Source organism: Diprion similis, chromosome 6, assembly GCF_021155765.1.
Source record: "Diprion similis isolate iyDipSimi1 chromosome 6, iyDipSimi1.1, whole genome shotgun sequence".
Lineage (NCBI taxonomy): Eukaryota > Metazoa > Arthropoda > Insecta > Hymenoptera > Diprionidae > Diprion > Diprion similis.
Window position 1 is genome coordinate 17,215,547 of NC_060110.1, and position 22,137 is coordinate 17,237,683.

The 22,137-nt window shown below is 42.5% G+C and overlaps 1 protein-coding gene across 1 annotated transcript in view; it reads left to right on the forward strand.

Annotated features, from left to right (window-relative positions):
- The first annotated feature begins 398 nt into the window (after nt 1-398).
- The window catches only part of LOC124407711 (two pore potassium channel protein sup-9), a 155,222-nt gene continuing 133,483 nt past the window's right edge, over nt 399-22,137 (forward strand). The window contains exons 1-2 of the mRNA XM_046884133.1: nt 399-707; nt 1,570-1,735. Coding sequence (XP_046740089.1) covers nt 450-707; nt 1,570-1,735 — 424 coding nt within the window. The 5' untranslated portion in view covers nt 399-449. The remainder of the gene's footprint in view (nt 708-1,569; nt 1,736-22,137) is intronic.

The following is a 22,137-nucleotide window of genomic DNA, read 5'->3' on the forward strand; positions in this document are numbered from 1 at the left end:
TGAAGGTCTGAACGTCGGGACGAGGAAACGATGACGTCGTGTTTACCTTCTATCAGCCTATGTTCAAAGCCGATTCCCATTCTCAAGAGGAAATATTTTCGCTAAGCAATTTATTATTTCAAACACAATATGGACGGTGACCTCCTGTAAACAGACGAGTCGGTATCTCGGCGTGGTACAGAGATCGTGTATTATTCAAGCTTTCAATCAGCCATTGTGGACTTTACCTTGAACATTATTGTCTATTTCCAGACAATAGCTGGTATGGAATTATCCCCTATGGAGATGAAGAAGATCACAGTCGTGTTGAAAGGACGTCGTCAGGATTCGGAATTCCTGTAGATTCCACCGAACGCCGGACGTCATGCGTGTCAACGCATTTACAATCGTTCACGAAAACGTAGTCAGGATGCTCTGACATCGATCGTTTCAACGACGAGTTATCAATTATGGAACGACAAGCCTCGCGGCGTTGGCGCGGAAGTTATAGAAGACGGAGAAAAAAACCTTGGGCCGAACGTCTCGCCGATTGGACGAGAAATTTCATCGCGTTTTTGTTCAGCAATGTCGGTATCGTCTGTCTCGTCGTCGGTTACGCCATAGCCGGTGCCGCCATGTTTTACTACATCGAAAAGGAAAACTGTCAGAAGACGCTGAACTCCACGAGGACCCAATTTGCTGACAAACTGTGGAACTACACGTCGAAGGTAAGAATTAAGTCTGTTAAAAATTATTACCGCATCGTTATTCATTCCCGCCGTATTCTTTTCAAGCAACGAAATTTTTCAGTCCAATCCAATTTCCGGTTACTCTATGGTCTATGAAATTTTTCAATATTCGTGATGTTTGGGCATTTCTGCAAACGTCTTTTTACTTCAACAAGCATCCCATTCCATAGACGCTTTTGTTCGACTTTAGCCAAGCTTCTGGCTCAAAAATATTTTATGTGGGTAAATACGAAAGTAACACTGTGACTCGATTGATTGCATATTGATCATTTCACTTTCATTATACTTGTCCGGATACTCAGATTCAACTTCAAGCGATAATTTGTTTGAAATTCTCGTATTGAGGATGGCAAACTTATTGTTAGAGATTGAAGAAAAATCGCATCTGAAATCGAAGAACAACTTGCGCTACTCATCTTGTTTGTCGACCGTATTCTAAGGTCAACATTATATCAAAGGATATTTCTTCTTCCTATGTTTGCTAAGAAGACGGCTACTTTCTTATTTAATTTAATTTTTGATTTTCTCTCTCGTGACCCGCGTGCCCGGTTTCTTTGTGAACTTTATTCATACTCGAAGGATTTTCCAGAAAAAGGAGCAAAAGGAGCATTCGCGCAGGACCCTCCACTGTCAACGCGGTGTAAATCGCGTACATGTAAAAAATTGAAACAATAGTAATTGTGTCGAGTACTTAGAGAATATCGTTACTTGTCTCCTGCTCCTGTTAATTTTACACATTTTATTCGAATCGGGTGAATTTAGGGATTCACAGTTCGTCCAAATTCCTACGTCTCATTGAATTCGGAAACTCTAGACTATCTTACTTTCGCTTGGAACGCAGGTAAATATCTTCTCCGAGCAGCAGTGGAGGCTCCAGGTTGACGTCATGCTCAAGGAGTACCAAAAGGATGTTGTGAAGGAGGTAAAGAACGGCTACAAAGGCAAATACCTGGAATGGACCTATGCCACAGCATTCCTCTACTCTCTCACCGTCATCACAACCATCGGTAAGTCTCGCCCACATTTCCTGCGTCGGAGGATTGCATCGTGATTGTGTTTTCTCATCCTCTCGTCCGTTGGGTGGAGGAATCGAATGCGATTTCCTCGGCGCCGCTGCGACAGCTTCGATATAAAAGCATCGCATCTATAGCCGCTGCTGCCAAATTAGATTTAGATACGAAATACAAATCATCTGCACTGTTTGCAGCAGAAACGTGTCTTCGTGGTCCTCGCGGACGTGATTCGTTGGTGCAAAAAATAACATCAACTTTTTATTAAAAAAACGGCTTATCGGGAAAAAAAACTTTTTTCCATTAGATGAACGTTTTTTTGCCTTCTTAGCAATTTTCATCGGACGTGTTTTGCCAGCTTATTTCCTTGGCAGAAATCATTCCACGCTCTCGCGCAGTCACTTCATAACAGCCTGTCAAACTTGTAAGTTCGTTGGAGATAATTTCTATATTTTCGAGGGAAGTAATTGAGTCTATTTACTGCAGGATCTCGTCAATTCGTCGAAGTCGAGAAGTAAAGCTTGAGAACACCAGGCTGAATTAACAGGATACCTTTATTGGCTATATTAGATTTACCTTTCTTTTCGAGGGGCTGCCGTTGCCAAATGATTCTAAGCTGGTACGATATGCTCGATTCGAGAGATGGAAAAGGCAGTAATATGGCGGAAAAATATCAGCGATCATGTGCTTCATTGCCATCGTATAAATGCACGTATAGGTGTAATGACCACTTACGAGTCGACGAAACGTCGGCGGAAAAAATTGAGAAAGGGATTGAATGAAAAGAAATGTATATCAGAAGAGAAATTGGATCAGTGGAGTTTGCTTTGCCTTCTTTGCAGCCTGCGCACGACCTTGATGAAGGTCTTTGGTAAAGCTTTTAGCGACGATTGGGGTCCGCATCCCCCCTTGTTACCGTAATCGAGAAGAGGAGCCCGCAGGCTTTCACTTTCCAATCTTCGATCACTCGAATCGGTTCACCCGGATCCTGGCGGCTCAAAGCTCATCGTCAGAGCTGCAAAAGCTGAAAGCTCATTTCGCTTTGTGACTTAACGATACTTCTGCGTATTTCAATTTGCTGTATGAAAAATACGGATATTACCATGACCCAATTTCCCGGTTTGCAGATATGTATTCGCCAACCTTGTTCCAGAAATCGGGCGGAAATATTTTCTCTGTATATAGGAACGACGAATGAGTCGAAAACTTCTCTGGGGATGAGTCGATGAAGTTTGTCAACGATGAAACAGGGCAGCGTGACAATCCGGTTTACACGTCTTGCGAGGGTATTTAGTCGCGTAAAAGTCATCAGGATTTGCAAGACACGACTAACAGTCCATGGATTAAGTCAAGGGGGAAAACAGTTGTCGTAAGGAATTGGATTCACTGTAGCTTGGATTCCAAATCTTTTGATCTCTAATTATTTAGAATACACACTCCCCGAGCCGCAGACAAGAAACAATGGGCCATAGAAATTCCCACAACCCTGGCAGGCATTGTTTTATCGGGCGGAAAATTCGCTATTGAATTATATTATCCACTGCGACGTGCTAAAAGGAAACTGCGAATGCCGGGTTTTGTGATTCGTGCAATGGGACTGAAATATTATTAAAAATTGAAAAATCTGAAACAAAGAATTATATTAATAAATTTTATCATCCTCGAATGTCTTCCCCGTGTTACTAGCATCGAGTCAATTTATCCAGACTCGCATTGCTCGATGTTACGTACTTTTAATTACGTAGTACTTTTGTAACGAACAGAATCCACTCGAGCTGAGGCTATCCTCTGCGGAAATATAAGTCTTCGTCGCAAGTTGTACGACTTGGATAGGTTCTGGGCTAAAGTAGTTCCAGATCCGAAGTGAAACGATATTTCGATATCTTCTTCGGAGGGGGGCAATTAAAGCAATGGAATTTAAACACTGAACTTTATTCGCGCTAAAGTCACTCGAAAATATGTCTTCCCAAGATGTTTCTCTCTGTCTGATTTTTGTTCCTGCTCAATTCTGTGGAAAAAAAGTTATTTACAATCAGATCTGCATCGTTGCGTTTCAGACCCTGTGTAATTGAAATGTGAAAGTGAAGTGCAGGAGTCTTGCAGGGTTTGCCAGAGCTTATTTCCTCATTTCAGTTCTCCCGCCTCGCCGGGCGCGTAGCAAACCTTTTCAGGTCGAAATGTTATCCGGCATTTCTGTCATATAGAGTTGTTTCAGCCCTGTAGGTTTGTAATCTCGTTTTCAGCGAAGTGTAATTTCCTACCAAGGAGTTTCCCGTTCGTTTTCAAGATTTCTCTTTTTCGCAGCTCTTGTGAAAGAAATTGCCTACCGGAAGAGAAAGAGAGAAAAAAAAAACACGACAGAGTTGAAGCGCAAAAGTGTTTAAGGAAATAATTGTTAAAGCGAACAGGGCTGCGCCCTTTGAAGCATTAGGTGATCAATCAGTTGGCTCTGCCGAGAATCTTTCAAAGACCGATGCCATGGCTCCAAATAATGGGACGCCCTGCTAATTAGAAGAATTAATTACCTCGCCTTCACTCCTTGGATTCTTAAAACATACTTCCTTTCTCTTCTCTCTCACTCTCTCTCTCTCTCTCTCTCTCTCTGTCTGTTCGCACCCGTCTGATCCCGGCATCCACAGATTATTTACGAGGCAGAACCAACGGCGAAGAGAGGCAATCGAACGCGCAGCTGACCCTGATGCTAAGATCATGGTGGGGGAAGGTTTGCCCTGATAAAATCAACATCTTTTTTCAGTTCGTATTGAAAATTCTTTGAATTTTGAATGAACATCAATTTAAATACAGCAAAGTTGGTGGATTTTTTGGAATGATAAATTTATGGTGCATCGAATATTATGGGACGATTCATCGAGTATATTCGTTTCATGTCAGTGTTGGAGAAATTTTTAATTCATTAATTACAAATTAAAATTGTATTTTGTAACTGAAAAAAAAAAATTAATTACAAATTACGATTGCAATTGACATATTTTTCGGATAAATTATAAATTACAACTGTAATTTGTAATACAAACTTAATTGATCACTCAAAGTAATCGGATGCTGCTCACACTGTTTCATCTAACCTACGATACAATTGCGTATTACGTCGAATTATATATGGCATTCAACGCCGTGCTTATTGCTCTTCATTTTCTTCCTCACGAATCGATCGATTCTGATCTAGGATAAAGGCTGTTCAACTGTGAAAAGAGATAGCTGTAATTCTGGGTATTTGTTTAGTCTGTCTCAACGACGAGGTGTATAAAATAAATTCTCTAGTCATTGTGCGGTCATCCTTTGTCAGATATTACAGCATCGCTACATTTCTCGAATTCTCTGAATATCAGACGCAGATAATTTTATCCCAGAGGCTATGTTTAAAACAAATTCCAAACCCATGTTTCTCGTCTTTGTCGTATTGAATAAACAGTAGCACTTTACGCTTTCCATAATTAAAACCGAAGATTATATCAGAAAGACAAATATTCCAGCTTATGCTAAACAGAAAATTCCCGCCCAGGTTATATTCGATAAAACAAATAATTATTACTCTTTTTCTATTATTGTTCATAGTTAGACTTTGCCCAGCCAGAGCTACGGGTCGGATAACATCATTTTTTATATTCTCTTGAAAAAAAATTGAAATGATTTAACTTCCACGTACTATCCAAAGTTGTTAATGCAGTTCAGCAATTACAATTTAACCGATATTGTTATGATAAATTTCGAACTACGATGTAAAGTACATTTCCGTTGTATGAGTTTCAAGTTCTCAGGTTTAACATGCGTGAGTCAAGGCATTGAAAAATTTCGTAAATTCCGCTGAAGACAGCTTTTCGAATTAAATCGTTCATCGCATATTCAAAACGTCTGCTGTTTTATTCTACCTCAAAGGAAGAAGCGATTTCAGGTTTCACGTTCCAAGCAAGTAATTCGAAAACTTGTAATAAATTAGGGAATAATTTAATTTGTCCAATTGTAAGAAGGAACGAACGGATGCACTGGAAAATAATCTACTCGGCATTATTATTTCCATTCATTATTATATATTCATATTTGAATGAAAGATTAGGAAGAGTAGGAGGGAGAATAAAACAAGGAGCGACACAGTAGTAACTGAAATAGTATAATAGTAACCGAAATGTCCGACGCATCGATTCCGCTCGTCCCTTCGTTTCCAAGGCTTCCGTCGTCCTCGACAGGTTGTTAAACTCGTTTTCATTAATTCCGCGCTTGGTTAACCACAGGAGAATTCTGTAGGCCGTAGCACCCTTCGCCCTTAATAAGTCTCAACTGATTCCCGGTTTTTCCGCGGAACGCTCCGACCGCACTCAGTTTGGCGTGACGCAATCACGCCGAAATTGACGAGGGGAAGAAATATTTGGAAAATTCACCACCCTATCCGATTTCCCGCGCCCTGCCTCCTCCTCTCATCATGCCCCGCGTGCCTATCCATTGAAAACTTGGCGTAATAACGCGTCACAGACACGGCTCTTATTGCCTCTGATAAAATACCGAATGCGGTGCTATTTCCGGATTTTCAGGCTCTCCCTGCCTCAAAAATCTACGTCACAACGTACGTAAGTTTATTGACGGACGTGCGTTTTTCCTTTTTATCCCCCCTCTTCATTTTTTACTCGGATCGTGTTTGTACTTCATTTGTTATTTACCTACTACTTGTTCTTACTATTTGTTAGAGAGGTACTCAAAGCGTCAGCGATTCTTGGGTCAGAAATTTTCTTGAATTGTGAACAAAACTTTATAATTACGTGAAGAATTTCGGTTAGAGTTGAAAATTTCTTACAGGAGTACCTTTGATCGTTTGCGGCATTTCACGCCTCATCCTTCGAAGAGATCTGTTAGCGGTGATATGATAAGGACCTTTTCGACGAGTGGATTGAAGTTCCGCTTGTTTTCAGCCGCGAATTCTAGTCCCAGCGGAGAGCCTGACGGAATTCGGATAAAACGGCTGTTTAGAAACAGGGAAACGTTCGTAGGCGTTAAAAATTTAGAGATGAGAAGAGCGAATACGCGGGCGACTTTTGTATTCGCAGAAGGGACGCTGAATTCCGCCATTCCGTATTTATGATACGCTTTCCCCCCGCAGGCTCCCGAATCCCTTGATGCCCTTTCCCCGTTTTCGCATCCTTGATGCAGCACCCCAGATACTTGAATAAAAGTACAACGCTTCACGCTCTTAGCTTCCAAGATACCCATTTTATAGGCCTTAAATAAAACGGTAGGCTTTTATGAAAATGAAATCGGTCGGTCTCATATTTCATCATGTATTTATCACCGCTCTACATCTTTCCGTTTCAATAACCATTGGGGCTAAATAACCTTTTGTACCCGACAAATATTTATCCTCACGCATGCTGCTATAATTCACTATACACGTATACCTACCACCGACGACATCGTAAACGAATTACCTTGTTTGTCTCTCATTACATTCTTCGCACAGAAATTACTCATCCAGCTATGTACGAGACGTCGTCGCCCTTCGCCATCAATTTTCGCGAACATTATCTGCAGTTCAACGTCTCCCCGCGTCCACTCGATTGCACACTTTGCACTGCTACGGTGCTCCATGTAATTCCGCACCACGATCCTCACTCACTTTTCTACGTCACGTTAATTCCCGATCCTAATCTTACGATATATCAAGTTGCCAAGGCTAGACGCACTTCTCGGGTCTCACTCGTCGATAACCCTCTAGCATTATCCGCGTGAAACTAATCGCAAGACCAACGGCTCGCCGGTTTCATCCTGCAAATTGAAGCGAGTAATCCCCCGGGTGGCTAAGAGTCTTAGTCAACCATTGTCGGGAAATTTTGAGTCTTGTACACTTTAGGGAAATGAATAATAAATTTCTCACACATCTGCTTTTCAGAGACATCGTCCTGACGTGTAAACCGATTTTGTTACCTCTTGTTACATTGTCTCGTCCAATCTGCACCACCGAACCGCAAGTGTGTCACACTTTACGCGTTCCTCGCCCAAAATCCCAGTGATATCGTAAAAGAATTATCACCTTATTTGCACTGTATATATATAATTAATTCTAACAATAAGCAGTGATTGATCGAGGTTAGGTTTCGTCTGAGATTACCACCTCCTGCAGCGATCGAGGGACCGGGTGGAAGTCAAGTTACTTGAAATCCCGCTAATTTGATCCCATCAGGTGGGCCAATCCTTTGGCCTTTGGACCTCTATGCTCTGCACACTCGAGAGTACACCACCGCCTCTTCCATTAGTCCTCTGCCCGTCGAAGTTGTTCTCTCTCCCTCTCCCTCTCTCTCTCTCTCTCTCTCTCTCTCTCTCTCTTACCTTCTCTCGCTGAACACTCGAGAAACCAAATGACCACTTATCAACACGTAAGTAAGGATTTCGACGCTCTGGGGCTGTCCGCAGATATTTGCCTTTGTAATAACCCTTTTGATGACAGTGTACGCTGCCATCGTGCGAGTGAATTAACGGATTCGAGTGAATTTTGTTCGACCTTAAGGATAGACTGCAGGTACCTACTGAAATTCGAATTGTAATTTAAAATAAAGAGAACTGAAGTGGTACACTTGGGAAAAAATTTATTCTTAATGACCAAGATTTCGTCCTATTGACGAAATTTCAGGGCTGATATACTTCCGAACAAATAAACAGTTTAGTCGATTTTACAGTGAGCGGAAAATAAAATGTCTTACAATTAGTAATGTCTAAGAAAAAGTTTGGCATCACTGCCGCGCTGATTCTGTTGAGATTCTCGTGAGAAAATTTTCTGCAATATGGATCTAGAAAGGGATTTTTTTTTCTTTTGAAAAAGTAATCAATTTTTTCTGAGTATACCTCACCATCGATTGTTGATTCTTCTTTTTCAACTGTGATTTTATCGTACTAATCTAAAACTCTAGCTGTTAGACTTGTATAAGTAATAGTAATATTGACGAGAGAAAACAATTCCAAAATCAAGAACGGTCCGCAATTTCCTGACTTCCTTCATTGCCAATACAGAACCTCAGGGCAGACCAGTCAAGCCTAAGGACGGTGGGTCCTGAAATGGCAGGGATGGGCACGGGTGCGTATTAGCCAACGCTTTTAGGCCGCGGGGCTGTAATCAAGTGAGACCACCCCAGGGTAGCTTGGCGAATTTATTAAAAGGACAGTCGGGTAGAAAGAATGCTAAATCCTGAAGTCAGAGCTGCGGAGTATGTATCCAAAATTGCTGAGAAATTTGCCCGCATAGAATTAATTTGAGAAAAATATTTATGCCGGAAAGTGCTTTGCAGATTTTTTATACCTCAAACTATTTATAAGCGAATGCAACGATGTAGCGAGAGAGCAGAAATGAAGGTCCTTTGGAATTTTGTCCTTACCGTTGTGCTAACGGTTCATATTTTCACGATAAATTCAGAGCTTCAAGCTTTTATAGAGCTGATACTGACTTGGAGGGCAATATTCGAAAACGTTTTTTTTCTGAGGACCTCATTTTCAATTTGAGAGGCGTTTATATTACACATCTGCCAAATGATTAACGTCACAAAGAGACAAAAATGAGCTCGTGCAATTGCTAATTAGCTACGCCTAATGAAATTATGATCGAACAAAAATCTCGCAGTTAATGCTCTAGCCAAATTGCCTTACCAGCGGGACCGTAAGGAGTTGGCTCGCCTTTTAATATGGAAGCTATAAAGGCTTTCATTAGCCACGACTTAATTAAACCTGTTCGAACCTTCCCTCGCTTGAAACGCTACCAAAATCTGAATTAAATTTTATTTACGTTCATGGTCGATTCGGATATTACGTCACCTCGTTCCCTAATATTTGAAACACTCTTCTCCCGTCGTATTATCCACGTCTTATCACGTAAACTTTCATCTCCTCGGTCCAAAGTACCTGACGAATAGAGTTCTCGCAAAAATTGCGACCTGACACATCCGGGGCTTATTCTTAAAATGTGTGTCGAGTGAAGGCCGAGTATCAACGAATGGTTTGTGAGCTGCTTTGATCCTCTTTCTAAGAAAAATCAAACACATCAAATGTCTTGTGATTTATTAACGTCTAAATTTCGCAAAAGTTTATCAAGCTTATGGAATTAAGAAGTTTGCGAAGAAGAGAATTTTTCGCTGACTTAAAACAAGTATATTCAAAAGTCTTTGACGCGTTTGATGATGATTTTGTTTACGTGTGTAATACAGGGGTAGAATTTTTTTTCCTCACGATCTCTGAACCGCTCGCAAAAATCTGGCAAAAAGTTTGTCTCTCGCGTCGTTCCCAGACGGAGCAGCAGTTTTTCTCGTCGAACTTTCTCACTGTCAATAACGGACGCTTACATATTTCTCTTGGGATATTCCATGAAATATACATACACGTTACATTTGCTAATTACATTAATATTTTGGATGTGGGGGAAGAACGAAGGCTCGATAGCGCAAGGTTTCGCGTCAAGGTCACCTTAGGGGTGAACCAGAACTTGCTAGACGAAATTGTGGAATCTCCTAAACCTATATAGTTCTTCTTTTTCCGTCGGTTTTTTTGTTTTCCTGTCTACGTAGCTGCTGGCGACAGGCGACAGTGAAAGCTATTCCAGGTTCTGCGGAATTCAAGTCAAGTACAATAAGGCATTGCTTCGAAATCCCGTAAGCGCGAGGCGAACGGCTGTAAGCTAAATTGATAAGATAACAGGCTCGAGCGAAGTCGTTGTTTCAAAAACATCGAAGCTCACATCAGCGATTTTTGCACTCGATATCGAGCCATGCCGGCGAACACTCAGCTTCGACTTACTTTGCATTCTACGAGCATCTGATGGATATTGCGACGCTTTGGTAAACAGAAAGGATAAATCGGTCGGTTTCGAGTGCTACGTTCGATATATCGATCCGTCGTCGCCACGTCCAACAACACCGTCGGGCGTTTTTCCATATTTACAAAGCATCCTCATCCTGTTTTCATCCCACCGTCTATCGGCCCATTTCTCTCCTTATATTCGCTCTTCTCTTGCTGGAAATCATATATTGGACTGAATCGCGATTCTTGGGAGAGGATTGGAAAAACATTTTATCGTATCTTACGCCCGACAAAGGAAGAAAGAGAAAGAGAGAGAATAGGTACGGCGGTAACTTTCAAACATTTTTTTACTCCTCGGCATCTGCAGCAGACTCCGAAATATTGTCTGACTCACGAATTACTGTTATACGTATTTACAAGCAGATGCTTTTTCAAGAATATATGTTCACGCTATAGAACCATAATCTGTGCTAGTTGGAGAAAATTTCGCCAATGTTTCACTGTTTTCAAGAGATGCTTCTAAGAATTTCTGCTTCGTTTTGTTCCATCTTGCTGGATCTTGCTTAGTATATGGAGGGATATTTGAGTTGGAATGTGAAGTGGGATGTCAAGAAGTGTGAGAAACAGAGGAATGGCAATACGAAATTTTCATAGGACACATAACGCTGAAAATGCAGACCGTTAGAGCAATATATAGCCTCTTTTCAGGAACCATTTACATCAAGTACCGAAATTTGTTCATTTTGTTTTACTGTTGGTTCAAAATCAGTAAAAACGTAACGTCTTCTTTGTGTCCATGCTGAGCCTTTTTATATATTTGAACGAACTGAAATTCCGCTGAAAAACTATACATTTCACATAGAACTACCAAAATATTATTTCTAATCATTAAACGCACGTTTTTTTTGTTTTTTTTTTTATTACAAAGCTAGCGTCCTGTTTCAAAACACTTTTATTAGTCACTTGTACTTATTTTCAGCCATCAGTGAACAGAGGAAAAAAAATTCTTGCATATCGTAGAACTAAGTTGCGTGACAAACACTCTTCCCCGGGGGCTTTAAAAGGTGAAAAGCCGGGTTTGCCTCTCGGTGTCAACTCGAAACACTTTGGAGCGTACGGGTTCACAGGTTTCTCCGTTACTTACTCTTCAGAACAAAAGCGTTGCTGGTATCAAGTCAAATTACTAATCAACTTACGGCCTGTGTACACGGCATATTTAACACATCCGGTGATCACCGAGTTTGCCGCTAATAGTAAGCCGATTTCAAGTGAATACCTTCCGCACTTATGAAGCATCGTAGGCTTTAGCTAAGTGTACGAGTAACGTTTGCACGCTATAAGCGCAACGCACTCTAAGTACTAAAGCAGGTTGTTAACCTTCTGTTTTCACCAAAAGCTGCTTCCTAAATCCAATCTCTTAAATACAGCATCCGTCTTGCTCTATTCCGCAGTGCGGAATTTTTTCCATCGCAGAACTGTGCAGATGATCACAGATACTGACGCGTTTCCATTTCACTCACACATCCTGACATCGTGTGTGATAGACAAAGGCTTCCACACCGCTTATGCACGGTGCAGTACGAAATTCATAAAGATCGACCGAAGGTTCAAGAGTCTCGGCGTATCACGTACTATACATAGGTAATTCCACAAGAAAACGGCTGTGTCCATAAAGGTATACCGCCTTATACTCGTCCTAGCGATTTCGCAGCGCTCCTGTTAGGTACGCCCAGAAAAAAAAACTTGGCAAACTGAACCCCAGCAAAATTCGCGTTGCTCAGGAGGCAACTCGGTGGAAACATAATCCTTAAAACTTTAGGGTACGGACGGTGGTGTACGTATGCACCCGAGGCACGGATAGCGCGATAAAACGAGCTCAAGCCGCGATGTCGAGAAACTGAATGTTACCTTCGCCTTCGAAGCGATAGCGATCTTGCTCTGGCTAGCTGTAGCAGACTGTACCATAGTTTTCAAATTTTTGCAGTCTACTTGAATTGAATTTGTGATAATATCAACCATTCAATGTAAATGTGACACAATATTTTTTTTAAATCCCTCTGCTTTTGCTTTACAAAATGGTGACAGGATGAATTAAAAAAAAAAATTCATCATTCTTAGAACTTTTGCACGCGAATATTTCTTTAATTTGACACAAGACCTTTAATTTCGAATTTATCGTAATCGATTGTAACACACTTAGATGTAATCAATTCCAATAAATATTACTGGATTATTCAAGTCTATTTTTTATCAAGAACAGAATCGGCGAAATATGGATCAATCTGATAGATTTTCATAATCGAAGAGTCACCGATTTCACGACCAGTGCAAACATATGTTTCACGCATCGAACGAGACTTGAAGACCGCATTTTCTCGTTATTTAATTGTTCCGAAAGGGATGAAAACGCCGCCGGGGTGATAAACACTTGAGGGTGATAGGGTCGAGGGGCTGGTGGTAAGCATAGGTCAGTTTGGGGACATGACGCGAGGCGAGTATCAGGGAGGCGTTTTCAAGTTCCACCCCTATTCAGGGTGTGGTGGTGGACGTGGAGAGACGTTCAGCGGGGGTTGCGCCGCTTTTCCGTACAGAGCTGAAACAATTGCTCCGCGACGAAGTTGCGTCCCAGTTTCCGTGTCGGACGTGACGTCACGCGCCAGCGACAACGGCGAGCCTTCGGGGGTTGGTGATGACTACAAAAGAAGTCAGGGGAGCTCGTGAAATTGAATAACTTAGCTGTGTCTGCGCCGGCGTACACTCGTCCTTTCCCTTCCCCTCCTCGCGATGCTCATCCTCCCTCCTCCACATACATACCCATATGTATGTTGTATGTGTAATGTGCATAGGTGCATATATGTATATATGTATATATATATGTATGTAATCGCGTTGCAAAGGTAGGAGACGCGAAACTCGAGTATTCACTCGCGTGCAGATACCGCACCGGAAACGGTACCCGCAATGAAACAAAAACCTATCGTACTTTCCCTCAGGCTTCGCTATAGAAAAATATACATATATATGTATATACATTATACATATATACGTTATATATTGAGGAAGAGATGCGATGTTCTTGGTACTCCATGGTGTATAATGTATCGCCCGAGTATTGTCTAATTAGTGAAATTTTCCGACGTAATTACTTGCATGTAATTATTCTCTCGCGGTGGGCAAAACTCGGCAATTTTTCGGGATACAGTCGATCCTGCATCGAATAACGGGAAATATCAAGCAACTGTCTAAGAGTTTTTTTGGATCATTTGTTTTTTCTTTTCTTTTTTCTTTTTTGACTCATTGTTTCGCTGGTTTTATTCGCAGTTCGTGTACATTATTCATACGCTTATTTACTCAAACAATTTCTTTGACCCTTGCTGCAAGATATTCGACCTGAATTCGTAGCATCGCGATCTGCGTGATACGATGAGTCGGTTTTTCTCAGTCCAAATTTTTCTTCTCGCGTGAACGGTGGGGGTAAAAACATTTTGTTGAAAACTAGAGTTATTATACTCGTATATAACTTACTTACTTCAAGAAATAATTTAACGTTCCGGTGTGTATCTGCAAATATTATCTCAGAGATTTTCGTCATCCGTAAACATGATCTTTTGTATACTATCTAATTGGAATCACACGAATACCCGTAAAGCGTAACAGCCCGATGAAGATGAAAAATCGTCTCACTTCGTATCAACACTGTTTGCGATGTCGAATATCAACGCAAACAGAGCGAGAGAGCAAAGGGAAGGAGAGTGGAAAACTTTCAACACGAAATTGCGATTCTTCCGTTTGCCCGATAAATCTCCGCCATCATCGGGTCCAGATTTGTGTTGTCCGTATTGCATGGCTCTGAGGGCTAGGCATGACCATAATTCAGCCGACCCGAAGAAGCAGCCGAAGTCATTCACCACCTCGACGACCTTTGCTGTCCATTCCGAAAATGCCTCAGGCCTTCCGCTCGTTCGAATATTTCCGGGGATTTCGTTATGCGGCTTCATTCGGGGCACCGTTTATTCGCAGATTCGCTTTCACCTCCCTTTCTTCTTTCGTCCTTATTCCGTTCCCTCCCAGGGACGTGTTACCATATTTTTTCAATCTAGCACCATATGAAAGAACCAACGAAACCATCAACACCCATAGAAATCTGCAAACTGACCAGAGAATGTTCGCTGCTGCATTGGGTCGGAAATTTGGAAACACTGTTTAACTTGAGTACCTATATATATTAATAAATCAGGATGCAGGCACGTCCTGATGAAGTCGACGCGAATATCGAGGCGTTTCAAGACGGAGAAATTAAATCCGGTACATTACCGTCAACGGCTCATCCGGCGGTGGAAGTTGAGTTACTTATTTGAATTTCACAACGGAGATTCGTCTCCCTCCGCATCTCCGACAGCCAATATAATATTTCGGCGATAAATTGAATCTTCATCGCGGTAAATTCGTCAGCCGGATATTTCCGCGCAGATTAATTACTGCTGACTTGGAATTCCGTGACAGCAGCAGCAGCATAAGCCGTTGCGATTCTTGTTATATACTATTCTTGAAAATTCTACTTTCCATTCTAATTGCTTGTCCGCAATCACCGCCGCGTTTCACTCCTTAACATTTCGCTTAATTGTAGCTCGAATACTTTATACCCGCCTGGAAATTACGTCAAAGCAGGCGAGGGCTTCCGGGGGAGAAGAGTCGATCCAAATCGGGGAACATTAGGGAGCTGCTCGATATAGTAGGGATATATTCTACGACTTGGCCTACGCCCATGGAAGTTTCTCCGGGAGGCCCCGGAAAGCGATCTATAGGATTACCGGGCCGATCCCGCAGGACTTCGTTCCTGGAGATATATGATAACTACGGGGACAGGTCGTATGCATAAATCCCACCCGTTTCAATAATACGACATGGATTCTGCAGGTCCGGCTGGCCTGGCCACCTGTACGTTTTCCTCGAAATCAAACCTCTTTCGACGCTGGATTCTGAACGGGGGTTAGACGACCATTGATGGAGCGTTGCATCGTCGTTCAGAATAAGCTGGCGAACCTCGGAGAGAAGTATTATGAGGGAAGTTTTACTCGGAAAAAAAGGAAGTGATATTCACACTCTTTGTCTTTGATTAAAATCGGTATATTAAGGGGGGATTCTAGTGTGAGTGTTTGTTTTTTACCTCAATTACTTTTTTCGTAAAAATTTATAAGAAATTTTTGGATTCGGACTGTTCTGGGGAATGATATAGAATTTGAAATATCTTTCAAAAAAATGTTTATTGCAAAATATTGCAAAATTGCGGCTGTAGGCACAATAGCGTAAAAAGTTTGTTTTTGCTGTTTGAACTGATATTTGAAGTTCCAGTTGTCCTAAAAAGATAGGCCGAAAAGATTATTGAAATATACGAGTATTGCTATGGTCCGAGTTACAATATTCGCATTTGGTTCGATACAAATTATTTAAGGGACAATGATCTAGTCAGAAAAACGTGAAATAGTGATACTTCGACTTTAAGGTTATAGAAAATTACAAATTCGTGCAATATTGATATAGTTGTAGTTCGGACAATAACCATACTCATTTTCAGAACAATATATATATATATATATATTTAATACCTCTGTTTCCAGCATATATTGAGGAAAAGATCATAGAAATTTCGTTTGTAAATATAAGAAAAGAAACGAGTTATGCGCTGTCTCGAGAAGCTCTTGTTCCAGTTTCGTCTGAAGGAAAAAAATTAAAAATGTTCTTATTCAGTGATAACGTAAGGGATTTGCCAGCCACTTTGAAGAAGATGGTTTCGAGAAAAACGCTGAAGAAAAAACGGCACTATTTTTACATGAAAATACATTTTTATCCACTGTAAAGGAAACTATTTACAAAATTTTTATCAAGCAATCCCTAGAGATTTGGACGGCAGACAAAATAAGCTCGAAACATTCCAATCGGACCAAAAACACCAGAGTTCAATCATTTGTCAACTTTCTAATTACAAAACTATTTCTCAAATTGTTGATATCTACACTTATGTTATTCAAATTTGCTCAAATTCGTTTTTATCGCATGATGTGAACGTTTTTTTAACATCGTTGGAGATATTTTGACCGAGTTCTTGTCTTCTACACTCCACTTGTCAATCCACTCGAATTGTTTCTAGTTACATCTTAATAACAATGATACAAAGCATCGGCTTTATCTACTTCCGTACGAAGGTTCTGAAAGCATCTGCTTGCTGACGAGCATTGTGAGGAACTTGTACATCGTACGCACTGAAAAGTTGTCATCAACAGGCGAGATGGTAAAATCATGAAACCTCGTTTCTCGAATTCCGAAGATAAAACCATGAGCTCGGCGCAAAATAATATTTAGAAACATGGCCCACGAATTCGGATTAGCATCGGTTGATTTTAAGTAACGATATAATGTACGTTCAGCTTGTTATATTTCACATGAGATTGCACTCGGTGATAACTTACCGTCACGTTGAAATGAAAATTAAACTTGCAAGTGTGAAATCAATTGCAGTATTAACCACTTTCTTCTTCCTTCTCGTTTTAAGCTCGCTCAGCACGTAGAGACTTATACGTGCATACATACATACATACATGAATTCACTATCAAGCATTATTCCGCCATGTTTATTTACCAAGCTGAAACATCACGAACGAGAATGGAAGGGTTGTTGGCTCTTAAATCCTCGCCCGGCGAAGAATAACAGCATAAATGTAGACACTGGAACGAAATCGTCTGTGAAAAACGAGGATTCGTTATACGAGCGGTGCAGATTTTGATTAAAAAATCGCAAGCTCATCCTCCCGCAGCTCTTGGCGATAACTTTAACTGTAGCTGACGGTAATATGAGCTCACTTGCAGTTCACGAACATTAAATGTGATTAAATTGAGTGTCAAGTGTGACGTAAGAAGGGGTTATGACCGCTCAGCATGGGGGGTAAGTTTATGTCTTGCGAGGTGATACGCGATAGCTGCAACATGAAATTCCTTACTTTCCACTTGATTGGATATTATTTGAAATTTAATTAAATTTATACGACTCTTCGATATCCCGTCGTCATCGTCGCATCGTCGAGCTCATCCTTCGAACGCGTCAGATCAGCCAGGCCGAGGTGCAGACTGTTATACGGACAGCCATAAAGTGTTAACCCTCTCCAACAAAGTAGTTTACCAACAACTCACGCAGCTCGGACCATATCCGTTCACTAATAAACGGTTCATTCCTGCGACGCATAAAATTCTTACCACCATGCGCTTATCTTTTCGGCCGATTGCTCGCGAGCTAAGAGAGCATTGAACAGGCCATCAACCGCCGCCCCCATCGTTCAAACAACCCCATGATTAAGGGGGCTCGTACACACCATCGGACGCGCAGTGCAAAATGAGCCGTTTATTGCCTCCTTCAAGCTTTGCATCCGTTATATGTATCGTGAGCATGGATTCACATTAAAAACAGTGTTTATACACAATCGAATTACTCGTTCTTTATATCCATAACACAAACGACGGTATATAGTTTCTGAGAAAAGATATGAAATATTGAATAAATCAAAATATTGTTCTACTCATGAAAGTTGTATCAACAATTGATCAAGGAGTTTTTCAGCTGAGCAATCAAAGCATTGAAATTCAAGTGGAGTAATCTGTCTTTCAAAGGAAAGGCACCTTGCTGACGCAGACATTGCTTGGGGTGGATAAGGCATTTTTTTTTTTTTAATTTAAGCGATTTAAGCGATTTTTTTACCCCCCGTAGAAGGTTGAAATCGATCGACTAAGGGTGCAAAGAATAATCAAACGGGGTGCATCTGACGATGAGTGATAATCGAAACGATGTAAAAATTGAGACACAACATAAGGAAGGAGGGGAAGCGATCGGCCGTCCAATCAGCTCGGAGTTATTACTCGTTTACGTATTCCCACCAGGAAGTAACATTATTGAATAAGTTTCGGGCAGAGGTGCTTGGGGATGGTAGTGCTTTACTCGATCGCCTGCTGCTCTCAAGTACTCGAATAAAGCGCGCGGGACTGAAGGAGGGCGCCGAACGATCACCGAGTGGAAAATATCGCCACCCCGAGCCCGGGGGTTGTGTATTCCTGCCTCGGGGCAATCCCGATCAAGGTGAAGTTAGGCGGGTGTGTATACGTTCACCCAATAATGCCCACCGACGCGATGCATAACACCAGTCAATATTCCATTTGCCGTCTATACCGAGACGATATTTACATCCTCGCAAATAATATGCTGCAGACTCCGACTGCGCGAAGCACTCATCGATTTATTAGATTCGATTACGGCTCGACTCGTCTCGCGCCGTTTTTCACCCTCGCATTTTCGCAACGCGTATCGAGCCTTTGTATCGCTGCATTCACGCTGACAAACTGCAAAGTCACGTTTAACCGAGAATCCCTGATCAACCCTCGAAATACCGCGAAATCGCGTTACACCGACAAACATAAAAGAATCCTAACGACGGGCAGATCGAACGAAGTTTTTAAATATTTCCTCCTCATTTATGAGATGCGAAAAAATTCCAGGGCTGTAACGTATGACGTACCGTCGCGGCGCCCTCGGCGGAAGCCTCCAGCCCTCGAGGACCGACCGTGTCGCCCCGTTATTGTAAAAGGTTCACCACCTACGCTGCCCTTATATGTCACAGGATTCACAAGGCATTTTAGTTCTTCATTCCGCGCTTTTCCCCCCTCTCCACTCCTCTACTTCTCCTTCTCCTTCTCCCCGTCTCTTCTACCTCGAATATGATCTTCATAAATCTCTCGAGCAGTCAATCTCCAGGATTTTTTCTTTAATGCTTTTGTTTCTTGTTTTTTTTTTTTTTTTTTTTTCAGTTTAACCAATTATTTTGTTCCCCCTCTGGTGTATCCGTAAACTTTAAAATCGATAAATTGCGACTAGAAATCAAACCTGCAATCTTGTTCGAAGCCCTGCACTGTACCTACTCTCTGAAGATACCGGCGGGCTCGATCAACGGCTCGGGGTGTGAAACCGGGCCAAGTGCTAGTTATTCAAAAGTATACTATCTCCGGAGGGAGGCAGGCAGCCAATTCCTCGACACTTGCACCCATAACTGGAGTGTAATTGATAATAATTTGCAGTTACCCGAAGAAATGGCAATACCGTGATAGAATTTATCTGCGAATCGATGCTACAGCTACCGGTAGTTCGATTCTATCGGGTGTTGTTGGAAAGAGTGAGAAATGATTGAATTATGTACTGTTAATTGGCACTCAGGGCTCCCCAGCATCCTCTTCGATATCTCGTTTGGGGCCGCCGGGCCATCTTGGAAGGAGGACAAGCGGCGCATAAAATAGTAAAAATCGAGCTGGCAAAATCGTTGGGGCAAAGTGGCACTCGTCACAGGGCGATTGAATTCTTGCTCACCCTTCGAGTATAATTCATTTCTCGAACGTCAGGAGAACTCCTCTTATACATATATTTGAGTTGATAAAATTTCGTCACGTATTCGAGGCTTTGTCGACGCTTCGCGTCCACCCTGAGTTTCGTCAGCCACGCCGTCGCGGCGGCTTCGTGTCGAGGAATTCGCGAACGGTCTTCCCTCGGAACAACCCGGTCGTAACAGAGACACGCAGCACCAGGTAGCACGAGGACAGTAGAGGGCTGTGCATTTTAATGAAGCTCGTAATGAGAGCATGGCTAGACGCGTGCTCGCCAGCTCGTTGGGTGGCTGGTTCGCTGCAGTTTGCTCCTCCACTTCCTCGCTCGAGTTCAAGTCCCGCATTGCAAGTGCCCGGCTTGAGTTATCCGTAAAACTGTCGGATCCCTTGACGCTCCATCCAGCAGGGACTCGGTTACGTCTCACAATGGAATTAAGGGAATTGAGGCGGAGAAGAGTTCCGCGGAGGCTCTCGGGGATTTTGGGATTTCATCAATCGACCAATGGTACAGTACCTGGAGTAGAAATTAACATGATACTTGCTTTTACTTCCTCTCGGAAAATTCAATCCACAGGATGGATGCACCGTTGCTGTGGTCACGCTTGACAAAGTACTGGCTTTCTCGATTCGACTTTTTACCATTTCAATCATCCAATTCGTGACTAAAATCCGACGTTAAACTAGCTTCGAGCAAGAAACACGACAGAGTTTGAATACTCAGATACTTACTTGGCGCTGCGCTTAATTGTTTAAGGATGTGTCAGTGTCTCGAAGCACTTCTGTTTAAGCCCGGTTGTGGTCACAACTTCTGATCACACTTCGGGAATATCACCGCAACTGGTTTATTACGCATACTAAGTTGACCAAGATCCCACCACCAGACGGAAAGCAAGGAGTGACCAATTTCAATCCTGACATTGTTTGCCTAGCACACAGAAATTCCATTTCACCTGGCTCTTTCCTCCTTTGCATATTTTGTGAACATGCAAGGCTGGGATAGACACCGAGCTCAACGAGACGGGGGCTGGATGGTGGGCACGCCTGCGTAAGGGGATGAAAGAATGATAGGGTTACTTACGTATGCCATCGAGCCCGCAAGCCATCTTTCCTGCTCTGCCCTATTCCGTGGAAGGCACACTAGGCGAGTACCGGAGAGGGATGAAGTCAACCTTCCAGCCTGTCCCCGGAAGAAGAGGCGAGGCACGGGGTTATTACCGTCACTCGGCCCGGGTGTTAGACTGACTCTCGCGCAGCTCTCGTCAGCTTATCTCACGAACCGCGTACGCGATCAAGGAATAATTTATGTCTCAGGATGTCTCGAGGAGGATCGAATTCTGCAGCTGGTAGGATGACGTTGATTGGCGTCAAAGGTACCGCACTCGATTCAATTTGCCCCGCAAATTCGGCCTCGATGGGAATGATTTTTGACGATTGTGTCACGGTTGGAAGGATGTGCGCGTTTTGTCTCCTTCACTCCTTGACGTCCCGTCAAGATTTCCAAGTTTATCCGAACAGGCAGCGTGACGTCGGAGAGACAATTCTTTCTCATATCAACCTCCGTGCCATTTTTGATAGATCATATTTCTGCAGGGCTGGCGATTTTGCGTCTTTCGAAAGAAGTATTTTCACCTGGAGAATCGCATCGTCTACCTGCATGCATTACGCTGCAAGTATCACGTTTAGAATTCAAGGGCTAGTAGAGAGCGCGAATAGTGATATCTCGACGAGTGTCAGGGGCTGCAACAACGTCGCGTGACGGATAATGTGAGCATTATTTCTCGTGAATATGAATACCCGTCGTAGCAGGCGTTCTCGACGTCGCTCGTTGCCCTATTTTCATCGCCATGTTCAAGACGCGATGCGGAAGACGTGGCCTGTCCTCCTCACCAGTCTTCTTCTTCTTCTTCTTTGCGCCGCCTGTGAAGAAAAGCAATTTTCCCCTGGTACAGAAAAATTTCGCTCTCAGAAGCGTTTGCAAAAATGGCCAGCCCTCCTCTACCACTTCATGTCGCCTCTCCACCCCCTTCCTATCTCATTTCCCTATCTAACTCTAAATAAACGGTTCTACTCACGCTGTCGTCATGGGGTGCGTATTTGCCCGCGGAAGACACGAGGTATCACCTGCGGATGGATTGGTGCCTGGAAACTTTGCGAGTAGGGTGAAAACGTCAAGGCTTTGCCCCTTTTTCGCGATTCGAATT